At 36.0% G+C, this 12,454-nt stretch overlaps 1 protein-coding gene across 1 annotated transcript; it reads left to right on the top strand.

Moving 5' to 3' along the window:
- Nucleotides 1-7,733: 7,733 nt before the first annotated feature.
- Nucleotides 7,734-11,850, top strand: LOC100372870 (alpha-N-acetylgalactosaminidase-like). The gene is made up of 6 exons (XM_078008603.1): nt 7,734-7,894; nt 9,087-9,261; nt 10,183-10,452; nt 10,544-10,705; nt 10,937-11,134; nt 11,467-11,850. The coding sequence occupies exons 1-6, from the start codon at nt 7,734-7,736 to the stop codon at nt 11,728-11,730; spliced, it is 1,230 nt and encodes a 409-aa protein (XP_077864729.1). The 3' UTR covers nt 11,731-11,850.
- Nucleotides 11,851-12,454: the final 604 nt, after the last annotated feature.

The raw sequence follows: 12,454 nt of genomic DNA, 5'->3' as shown, positions 1-12,454 counted from the left end.
CGTCTAACAGTTATAGAACACACAGGTTCTAATAAGTTTATAAAATTTGTAATTTATTGTATAATGGAATGTCTTGATAACTTTGAAAGGACTGGACTTTCCAAGCGTAAAACATGTATGTTTTAATTTAATTAACCAAACAGTTCTTTCAGATTTAGGACGTAAAACGTTTTATTAAAGTGATTGAAGTAACACGGTGGCTTAAGCGTAACTGTGTTAACCGACGGGATTTTGTTGTTCGAACATATTCGAATATGCAAATGAGTTCTATGCAAAGTTACGATCTGAATGGAACGTTTCGACGCCAGTCGTCCGTAGCCCATCGTCAAAGCAACAACGTCCCGTTTACGAACAGATGAAATAATTTCAGCAATTTCTTTACACAATAATCCACAACAAAACTTAGAAACATTTCATAGACACTACAGGCTCCAAAATTATGTCTATTGCAAAACAATTCAACCGACAACCAGTTTGACGCCACAATTTCTTGCTGGAGCCCGAGTTCTACGCGTGATTTTATTGCGTTCAAAACTGTTCCATTTCAAACTGCGCATGCACACACACTGTGGTTTCTCGAAATGCATACTAATTAGGTAACTTGTCACTGATAAAAGTCACCGAAAACATTTTGAGCAATTTTGAGCAATAGTACTAGAGTGAAATTTAAACGTGCCTCTGCATTCTCCATGAATTTCGTAACTTGCTATGATCATGGTAAAGAGAAAACCTGTGCTTACTTTCAACAGTTAGCTGGAGTCTGATCGAAAACGTGTCTCAAAAAATACCTTTACATCATTTTTCCGATTATTTTTTCAGCTCGTAACGATAGAATCAGTCAATTTAGAACTAACATGTATGCCATCGGAAAGCATTTTGGCACAATTTTACTGAAAAGACTATGTTTTCGTTGCTCATGAATATTAATTTATGCAAATGAGACGATTATTTCAACCAATCGTGTCATGCAACTCCCCCCCCCCCCCGCGCGTATCGAACTGTACGGAGTTCGATCACGCCCGGGCCCGTTTACCATATTTGGTAGACATGTATATTTCCTGGAACTACTTTCTGTTACAAACAATAATTTGAGATTATCGTCTGCGCAACAAACCATAAAGATAACGTGTCAAGTTTACAACACTACGATACTGTCTCCATGGAAGATCATCGGCGCATTTCAGATATTCTTTGTCGAGTTACGCCCAATTGTGAACCAAATTGCTTCTTGTCAAGCAATTGTTTTTGGCTCACCAACTACAGTTTTTAACAACTGTAAAATCAACGTGTCTCTACCTGCGGATACAAAAGAAAACGTCTGTTTGTTATGTATGATTCGGACCGTCAGTAAATGACCAACTCGTTTAGAATAACCCATAACCGGCGCACGACCTCGGGCCGCAAAAGCCGTATTCAGTTCATGAAAAGTAATAGTATATTCTAGTACTGGATTTCTGTCAAAATAACACTATGTTTGAAGAGTAAGGGGATACCGGAAGGGTCATAATGACAGTGGGGACTGCAAAGGTGATTAACAAGAGGAAAGGGAGGGGCGTAAGCAAAAGCAAAAATCAGAAAGAGTGGTAAGTGGGAGGGAGATACCTTTAGCAAAAAAGGGTGGTCGGGAGAAGGCTGCACGTCGAAAAGGATCATAAGTGAGAGAAAGACAGGAGTCACCATATGTATAATGGAGCAGAGGAGACAGCTCAGTAGAGAGGGGCGGTGAGTGAGGGGAAATGACCTGGCAAAGTTATAATTTAATTGTTAGTGATATGTGGAGGTCGGAAAGGTGATGAGTTTCTAGAGGTGGTAAATGAGCGGGTGGTAAATTATCAAAGAAAACCAAGATAGGCAGAAAGCAAGTAGGGGGCCTAGAGGTACTGTAAACATAATGGGGAGATCGGAGGAATAGAAAGTTATCAGGAGAGGAGGCCAGAAGGATTTGTAGGTGAGGTCAGGAGGGATGGTAAATAATCAAGAAAATTGTGAGAGTAATAGGAGCCAGGTAAACAAAATGGGCCAGCAGGGTAAGTGAACCATTGATAAGGAGACGCCATAAGCGAAAGGGACGTTGGGAGGGGAAGTAAGCAATATATGTAAGTGAGATAACAAGGCTGTGAGAGCCAGTAAGTCTGAGGGATGCCTAGATGTGTTGAAACCAAGAGGAAGAGGCCGTAAGCAGGGGGACTGGGATGGGCAGGGCAGGACATTCTTATATGCAATAAGAGATGAGTGGTGAGCAAGATTAGAAGCCAGGGTGGTAAGTACTAGTAAGTGAAAACACATAAGGGTATTGTAAGTGAGATGAGACCAGGAATGGCTGTAAGCATCGGAAACCCAGGACGGACAGTAGCGAAGTCATATACTGTAGTGGAAGCCATAAGCTGTAAGCGAAATCTAGAAGCTGTGAAGGCTTAGATGGGCATCATTGTGAGGAAGAGGTCAGATGATTGGGGAGACTCTGGGAATTGAACAGAAGTGCCTCGAAAAGGCTTATAAGCAAGAAGACGGGGCAGAAAGGTATTGTATAAAAGCGGGGAGGCTTTTGAGGAACCGTAGGCGATAGAAGTGCCTTAATCAAGAGGAGGAGGCCTGGAAGAGACATAAGTGAGAGCAGGAGGCCATTAAATGCACTTTGCGAAAGGGGAAGGCTGTACAGGTCATAAAAAGAAGAGGGTGGTAAAAGAAGGAGTAGTCAGAAAGGGTCTTAAATAGTTTGCGTACACTCTCGGCCTGCTTTCCTTTAACTTACGGCCCTCTCCGTACTCTATGTCACTATCCCTCCAGTTTCCCACTGGCCTCCCGTTTAAGACGACCTCTCGGTCTCCCCTAGTCAGTCACTCCTTTTCAGTCTCATGTCATCTGCCCTTGAGTTCCAATCACACTTACTGATGACCCTCTCGTTTAAAACATCTCTCAGAATCTCACTCTCACTTTTTGACTCCCCGGATCTCCCCTTTCATTGTATGCTGAATCACTCTTCGTTATTTATGGCTGCTCTTGATCATTTACCACCACTCCCCTTTTTCTCACTACTTATCACAATCCTCTCCATCTCGTAAACAGCTCACATTGGCCTCCTTCCTATCTAAGAGCCTCCTATCTCTCATGATTTGTGGAACGCGTAGCTACTAATTAGGAAAATAATACGGCGAACTGATACAGTGATCAGGCAAACTTAATGTGTCAAATTAATAAAATGCTTGTAATTTACATTTTTTCAGAGAGGCAACATTGACGTGTGGTGCCGACCATTTGACGACGCATTGGTGTTTTTAACTCCCGTGGAGTACACAATGGGAGTCTTTGCAGTTACCCTGTCTGTATGTGTGTGTGTGTGTGTGTGTGTGTGTGTGTGTGTGTGTGTGTGTGTGTGTGTGTGTGTGTACTTGGATTGCTATATGTTGCGAGGACAAAAATACAGATATATAGCTACTTCCGAGGACATACACACCTTCCGAGGACCTTTTTCATAGTCCTCGGAAAACATAATTTATATTAATAGTTAATTCAATTATTAATACGTTTTGCGTAGCTTAGGTTTAGTATCGGGGGAAGGTATGGTTCACGTTATATTAATATTAATATAATTATACCATACCTTACCCCGATACTAAACCTAAGCTTCGCAAACATTTTTATGTTCAGTCACGGGATATTCAACTCTTGTTTAATTAAACTTAATTAAAATGCAATTCTCCATTGTCTTGCATTGTAATTGAGTTTAATTAAACTCCAATTAAAACGCAACCCTATATAGGAACGCGTTTTAATTGAGTTCATATCGCAACTATATTAAAAGTTAATTCAACTATATTAAAAGTTAATCCAATGGAGTCCTCGGAACATATTGCAATACAAGTATGTGTGTGTGTGTGTGTGTGTCCGTTCCACGGATATCTCATAAACCGTATGTTGGTTTTTAATGAAACTTGGTGTGCAGATGCTCTGGGCTAATGCGCAGGTTTGATTAGGTTTTGGTTGAAATCCATGTATATTAATTACCTGATTTGCATGATAATTTCTAGCTGTTCAATTACTGTTCCACTGATATCTAAAGAGCCATTCATTAGATTTTGATGAAACTTGCTACATACATGCTCTGGACTAATGCACAGATGTGATTAGTTTTGGATAAAAATCCATGCATATAATTAACCTAATTTGCATAATAATTAGTCAATTTTCAGCTTATCAATGAAACTTACGTAGATACATAGTACCATGAACAGACAGATATGTGAAATATGAATTACCTAATTTGCATAATTAATCAATTTTCAGCTTTTGATACTTCAAGTACTATTACTTCATTACTTTTTAATGAAACTTAGTACATGGATGCTCTAGAACAATCCAAAGACTTGATTAATTTTAAGTAAAAATGTGTGCATATTAATCAACTAATTTGCATAATTAGTTAATTGTTGGCTTTTACACTGATATCGCAAGTACTAATTATCCCATTTCAATGACTCTTGGTACATAGATGTTATAGGACAATGCACAGACCCGATTAGTTTTGGGTTAAAATCAGTGCATGTTAATTACCTAATTTGCATAATTAGTCAATTTTCAGCTTTTACAGTGATATCACATTTACTAATTATTCCATTTCAATGAAAATTTGTACATAGATGCTCCAGAACAATGCACAGACCCGCTCAGTTTTGAATTAAAATCATATCATATTAAATTACCTAATTTGCATAATAAATCACAATTTTTGGTTCTAATCACATTACAATAAAACTTCGTAGTATAAATGGTCTGTGACAGTACTTATCTTAATTCAATGAATCATGGTACATATGTACTCTAACACAATGTGATGATCAAATTAGTTTTAGGTTTGTATACATCTATAATAAATACCTAATTTGCATAATAATTTACTTTTTAGCTTTCCACTAGTTCAGTTAGGATTAATCATCACATTATAATGAAAATTTGTGCATGTGCGCCTGAAACAATATACAGACCTTAATCTATGCATAATAAATGCTTAGTTTGTATAATAATTCATTTGGTTCATTGAGGTAATCCACAGACATGACATATTGATTATCTATTAATAGCCCATTTCTGATATCTGAAAAAATCAGATTTAAATTGAATTCACCGCAGAGGTGCTCTGGAATAAATTAGACTAAAACCATGGATGAAAAATAAAATTTTCTGTATGTTTTAACAAAAGAGTTTGCGTTGGACCATCCAACGTGACAGTGACATTGGGTGAGGTTGGCTTCACCAAGACAGTCGAGAAGTACGCCCTCAGAGATTAGTTTCTGCACCATGATTTGGGAATATATAACGTAACAGGTCCATTCGTAACCTCAATCAATCCGACAAGTGTCGTCATGGTGACAGCTCAACCGGTCGGAGTTTAACTGTTTAAATATTCTAGTTAGACATTCAGTGATGATTGCGCTAAATTAATCTTTGAATGTGTTTACAATTTTTTCTCAATGTAAGTTTTTTTTTTGTAAAGTAAAAACTACACAATTTTTGAACTGCATAGCCTTATTGTTCTTGGTTAACTCATGTTGAAGCCATGGGTCATGACAGTCCCTAATAGTGTTACATTTTACAAATCACAAGTAAATAAATAAATAAATAAATAAATACGCACCTAATCATATTGCGTTCCCGTAGATGGATGTTTACGGACAGCAACCAAGCAATCTCTGTTTTGTGCATTTGTCGTCGGGTTCATTGAACTATTTCTACATGTTGTATCAGGATACTACTCAAAATGGGGGACGCCGATTACCGAAAGTGTTAATATACGTCAACTCCCACGCATAAAAATAGCAATTTGAAGCTGGTAACTCATCAAAGTAACCATGGTTTTTCCCACAGTTACCACATATTGATAAACTAAAATTGTGTGTGCGACACGAGTCAACATATTGACGGTTTGTAAAGATGATTTTGATTCATAACGAAATTGTAATTAATCATTAGAGTAACATCTTACCATTTGTTATGGTGAATGTGTATACCATAATTTATCTAATTCATTAACTTACAAAATTGAAATTGAAATTAAACGTAGGAAAATAGAAAAACAAATCAGTCGTTTTCTAGTTTAACAATTATTGTTACATAACATTTTTATTGTCAAATGAAGTGTACTGTTCTCATTGTGGACGTCCGCGTCGTCGTGTTGTACACCTTAACTATAATCTGGGTAACCAGCTATTATACATAAAGTGATACTGTGTACGTGTTGTGTATGATTACTGGGGTTATTTTGACATGCGCGCAGTACTATCACCACCGTTCTGTGGCTCATGTGTTGACGATTAGAAATACAAGGAGGTCACACGTACGACTGGTTGTTAATATAGTGTTGTCAAATATTAGGAAAAACCTACATAGACATTGTATCTATCATAAACACTTTTCACGCCATTAATTTTGTCTTGCCCTTGTACTAAATTGAAGGGCAATTAGTGAAAGTGTAGTTGCATACACTTTTGAATGAAATCGCGAAAATATACGACATGCATTTATAACCTAATATAAGAAAAGACCGCAACAAGTCACAGTCACGCCTAAGAAGCGATTGATATTTAGTTGAAACAAATATACATATGAATACCATTGTACTGGCCTTAAGGTAGAGATGCAGTTTACCTGACAAGTATTTTAATTAGTTAATTAGGAAACCAAGATGATCTCCATTGACCACAAAACTATATATTTTCGGAAAGCTAATTGTATGAATTTTAAAATTTTGTTAGTATTTTTCTTTTATGGACACTGTAGTTTGAAATATACACAAAAATGTGCTCTTTTGGTCAAAAGTGATTTAAAAAAAATTTGCTCCTAAACCATGCTTCTGCTTCCTGTCCAAATTGGTTTACGGGTACATCTGTATACTATGAAGAAAGTGCCCTCTTGAAAACTGTCTACCAGTTGTCAATTTTGCAGGGCAGCAGCCCAAATTTCACTACTTCAAGTTTATGCATAAATTAATACCCAGGCTAGACGGCGACGGCATTGTGATATAAACACATTGTCAATCATCTGTGAAAATTTCAAAACAAAAGGTCAAAGCGTCTAGGAGCTATTTTTTTTTGTTCTGAGATGTGCACTAAAAAGAAGCTGAGATAATTGCTAATTTGCATAACAATTCACTCAGTAAGAAGTTTGCTAATGATCATAGTTAAAATGGTTGTAATATTTCCAAATTTAAATGTATTATCGTTTTGTTAAAAGTTAAATATAGTGCATAACATGGAGATCCCGTCATTTCTTTTTCACTATGTTTCTTTTTTATTATTTATGTACAGCCTTGCTAAATCTTGCTAAGCATACAAAAGAGAGCATGTTTGCACCTGTTATCTATATTTTAAAATCGTTTTTTTAAGTATGTTCCACTATTCACAATTCTACAAAATTTTAATAGTCTATAGCCAAGACTGTTTGAATAATAAAAAGCAAAAAAAAATTACTCCCAAATGCCCACGAACCTGCATCTCTACCTTAAGAACCAACATGTCCATCAGATTTTAACTTTGGACAGGTGTGTGTGCAGCTAAGGCGTTGTTGTTGTGTGTGCTTATTTAAATCAACCAGTATGTATTCTATACTCTATGACTATCTCTTCATCTTTAAAGCCGTGTGTTTGCAATGCTTGATCCCTGTGATTGTATTTTGTATGAGGGCGAAGTCTGGCGTCCTGTTTATGAACTTTAAACTCTACACCTGAGTTATAAGTCAACATGATGGCTTGGCTCGTATATACGTTAGCGGCTTTTTATTTAGTTCAAATAGTGACTGCACTCGATAATGGATTGGCAAGGACGCCTCCAATGGGATGGAACGATTGGGAAAGGTTTCGATGTAATATTGACTGCAACAACGATCCGAATAACTGTATCGGGTGAGTTTATTGTGACATTGATTATCGTAACGGTACACATGATTTGGTTATAGATAATCTTAGTGTTCACTATTTGGTGGATGATATGTTGAAAAAAATTGGGGTCCCAAATTACATATATGTAGAGCTATTCAGTGTTTTAATGAGTAAATTATTTGCAGTATTATAATAATACGATGATTTCAAAAGTATACTAGATGTAATAATTCATTTGTCCAGTGAAAGGTGACCTTAGTAATGCGTTAGTTAATTAGTCAGTTCAGTAATAATATGGTCACATTAATCACAGTCCCTTTAGAGGGACTGTGATTAATGTACTAATTCTATTAATTTACGTAATATAGTAGTTATACACATGCATTTGTTCAGTAATAAAGTAGTTTCAATAATGCACTAGCTGTATAAATTCATTAATTTGATGGTTTGAGTAGCCTACTTAGTTTTTAGTTTTCTTATTCCATTACTTTAGTGATACGATTGTTTAAGTAATTTACTAGATGTATACATTTAATGGTTCAGTAATACAATGGTTTAAGTCATCAATTAGTTGTATTAATTCATTGGCCAAGTAATACGATGGTTTAATTAGCATACTTAGTTCTGTTATTCCATACTTTTGGTAATGGTTAAGTAATACAATGGTTTAAGTAATGTACTAGTTGTATTAATTCATTGGCCCAGTAATACAGTCGTTTAAGTCATCTACTAGTTGTATTAATTCATTGGCCCAGTAATAAGATGGTTAATTAGTATACTTAGTTTTGTTGTTCCATTGGTTCAGTAATACATTAGTTTAAGTAATGTACTAGATGTATACAATCAATCGTTCAGTAATACAATGGTTTAGGTCATCTACTAGTTGTATTAATTCATTAGTTCACTAATTCGAAGGTTTAAGTAGCACACTCGTTCAGTGGTTTATATTGGTTCAGTCATACAATAGTTCAAGTAATGTATTAGTTAATAATATGTAATATTTCGTTGGTTCAGCATTACGATGATTTTCTTTATAAGTTGTGAATGGGTGTAATATTAACAGTTGACGTCACATTATATCACCTTACATTGTAAATGTGTATGGGTGAACATTCTACCTTCCCATAATGCCACTGTGGTGATGCAAGAAGTTGCCATTGTCGTTGTTGTTATGTTATGTTATATTATATAGCTGTTTTGTTTATTATATCACAAGAGAGAAATTGTTTAGAGACATGATTGACCGAATAGCATCCGGTGGTTACAAAGATGTGGGATATGAATATGTAAATTTAGACGATTGTTGGATGTCACATGAACGAGATGAGAACAACAGACTGACAGCAAACTCAACTCGATTTCCAAATGGTATAAAATCATTGGCTGATTACGTAAGTTATGTTCGCTGTACACAACTATACTTTGTCGAGTGGTTTGTGCTCCCATTATCGACAGTAACCCAAAATTAGCCGTCAGGCACAACTAGTCAACCATGTGTAGCTAATTTTCTGCACTATTTCAAAACATTCCTGTTTGTTGGTTGTTATTTATATTTACATGGTTTATGTAGTTGCACAGCCCAGAAACATCACGTAAGTGAAATCGTTGTAGATATTCAGTATTAGCTTTCATAGTTTACCCTGTAACCAAATCAATATAAAGGGTCTTTGAATAGGATGAAATAAACATTTTTGCTGGAATGTGGTCTTGACAAAATTTACGTTTTTTTTAGCAATATTCTTCCTTGAACTGACATAGTTAAACAATCGCACATGGAGGCAGATTTTGTTTAAAAACTATGTTAGTGAAAAAAATTAAGTTTCTGTACTCGGGTAACGGGTTAGATACAATGATGTGCCTAATAATTCACTGAGTTTACATTTCCTATGTCAGTGAGATGACTTAATTTGTATAAAGTGAATTAATTTGTTTAAAGTGTGTTCGAAATCCATCCTATGACGACCATAGGTGTATTCTGTGAACATAATATTTACATTTTCTGTCTTGATCACGTCCGAAACAATTCAATAAACGATAAACGAGAGAATATGATATTTACCAATTGCCAGGGAAAGTGTCATGAGCAGTTGTCGGACTGGAATCCAATGTCGTCAATATGAAAGACAATATTTTCTAGTATAAGATCATTTTCACCGAAATGTATCACCTGTTAACTTATGAAATCTGACATAGGACTTTCACGAATACTAATACGTTGCTGTCAGAGTATTGCTCCAACTATTTAGATTTTTGCATAGAACATAATCTTCGTCATGGTGATATAAATTACGTCATATTACAACCAATTACAGGCTCACTCTAAAGGACTGAAGCTGGGTATTTATGAAGACTATGGTCTGTTGACATGTGCTGGATATCCTGGTAGTTTAAATTACATGGACATAGACGCACAGACCTTCGCCGATTGGGGAATTGATTATCTTAAATTTGATGGATGCAATTCACTTCCCTGGACGATGGATAAAGGCTATCCAGAGATGACACGTGCTTTGAACAAAACTGGTCGACCAATCTTTTATTCTTGTGAATGGCCACTTTATCAACGTGCGGTATTAATTAAGGTATTACAATTTATCATAATCATTTTGATAACAATGATATTATATATAGTATAATCATAGAATCGATATATCTATATGTTTGTTTTTTCAGCCAAATTATAATTTGATTCGGGAAAATTGCAATTTATGGCGAAACTTCGACGATATTAACGACTCGTGGGACAGTGTTCTGAGTGTGATCAATTTCTATACAAATGAACAAGATAAGTTAATCGCTGCAGCCGGCCCTGGTGGGTGGAACGACCCGGATATGGTAAGCACCTGATTTGTTACAAACTAGTAAAGTGTAAAACAATAAACGTATAGTTCTTATGTGTTTTGTATTGACACGTGCAAGTCCATTTACATTATTTCTATGTTTTGCGAAATTACATTACATCTAATATGACAATTGACCCGGAAGAATAACATAGCATGTGATGGGACAATAGTGATGAATTGCACGAACACACCATAACTCATGAATTCACATTATCTTTTCTAGCTGGTTATTGGTGACTTTGGTCTGAGTTACGATCAGTCAAAATCCCAGATGGCTATGTGGTCAATATTTGCTGCACCCTTAATGATGTCTGCCGATCTGAGAACTATTAGCGATGAGGCCAAAGAGATATTACTCAATAAAGAAGTCATTGCTGTGGATCAAGATGCACTTGGAAAGATGGGTAGAAGGGTCATCTCGGTAGGTTAAAATCTGACGGTTAAATACGACTCCATCGGTGTATTTTTTTATGTGCTATGTGATAATATTACTGTGACAAAACGTGTCTGATATTGGATTTCCGATGCGCGAGGTTTCCTATTCTAGTACGTCGATTTTTTCGTGTTGTCCACTACCTATTTGTCAGTATTACGAATTAAACATCCTCCAGTCTAGTTGTGATGAGATAGATTGATAATTTGACTTGTGGCACTACTAGCTACTAACTAGGAAAACAATATGGCGGATCTGATGAAGTGATCAGACAAATACACCGTGTCAAGTAAATAGAATGCTTGTAATTTACATTTCAGAGAGGCAACATTGACGTGTGGTGCAGACCACTGGTTGACGGATGTTACGCAGTGGTGTTTTTTAACAAAGCAGTTGGCGGTGGGCCATCCAACGTCACGGTGACATTGGAGGAGATTGGCTTCACCAAGACTGTCGAGAAGTACGCCCTCAGAGATTTGTTTCTGCATCGCGATTTGGGAAACTATAACGTAAGAGGCACATTCGTGACCTCGGTCAATCCGACAGGTGTCGTCATGGTGACAGCTTCACCGGTCAAATTTTAACTATTCAATTTTTCTAGTTATACATTCAGTGATGTTTGTGGTAAAATAATATTTAAACGTGTTAACAATTGTTTCTCAATGTAAAGTTTTTTGTAAAGTAAAAACTACAAATTTATTGAATTGCGTTATTTTCCTTGGTTAACACATTTTGATATAGATGAAAGTTCGATTCCATGGAATGGACGGTAATTATATTTACAATGCTGCTAATTTTGTTGGCATTATACACACAGTACAAAATGTCATTTTACTATAAATGGTATGTATTCCACGTGATTTGTGAGTGAGTAAGTGAGTGAGTGAGTGAGTGAGTGAAACAATTGAGACACCATCGTAACAACAATACTGTTCGTGGGGTTTATACACTTTTTGAAGGACAAATAATCTCCTAGATACTCGTATAATACATACATAGTTACATTGAGAGCAGAAACATGTAATATGCTAATATCAAAACCAGATCTCACAGTTAGTATAGGAACCATATACAAACATGTTTCCAGGTTCAATCATGTTAATTAATGGAAAATGTGGGTTATCGGATGTAATAATAGTATAATTCAATAGTTGAGTAATAAGTCGTCAAATCCAGACATTGCACCTTAGCTGAAGCTGTGCAATCTCAGTTTACAGAATATATTACAGTTATGGAGATAAGAAAATTCCTGTTTACAAGGTATACACAGTTATATTTAGCAATTATACTTGGTATATGAATAACAGT

Source organism: Saccoglossus kowalevskii, chromosome 4, assembly GCF_978046115.1.
Source record: "Saccoglossus kowalevskii chromosome 4, keSacKowa6.1, whole genome shotgun sequence".
NCBI lineage: Eukaryota > Metazoa > Hemichordata > Enteropneusta > Harrimaniidae > Saccoglossus > Saccoglossus kowalevskii.
The sequence above is the reverse complement of the archived record's forward strand: the minus strand, read 5'-3'. Positions and strand labels throughout refer to the sequence as shown.

Coding starts and splice junctions, on each gene's coding strand:
- LOC100372870 (XM_078008603.1), top strand. CDS start 7,734: ATGATGGCTTGGCTCGTATATACGTTAGCGGCTTTTTATTTAGTTCAA. Junction 7,895..9,086: donor GATCCGAATAACTGTATCGG/GTGAGTTTATTG, acceptor TTATATCACAAG/AGAGAAATTGTTTAGAGACA. Junction 11,135..11,466: donor TGGGTAGAAGGGTCATCTCG/GTAGGTTAAAAT, acceptor TTTACATTTCAG/AGAGGCAACATTGACGTGTG.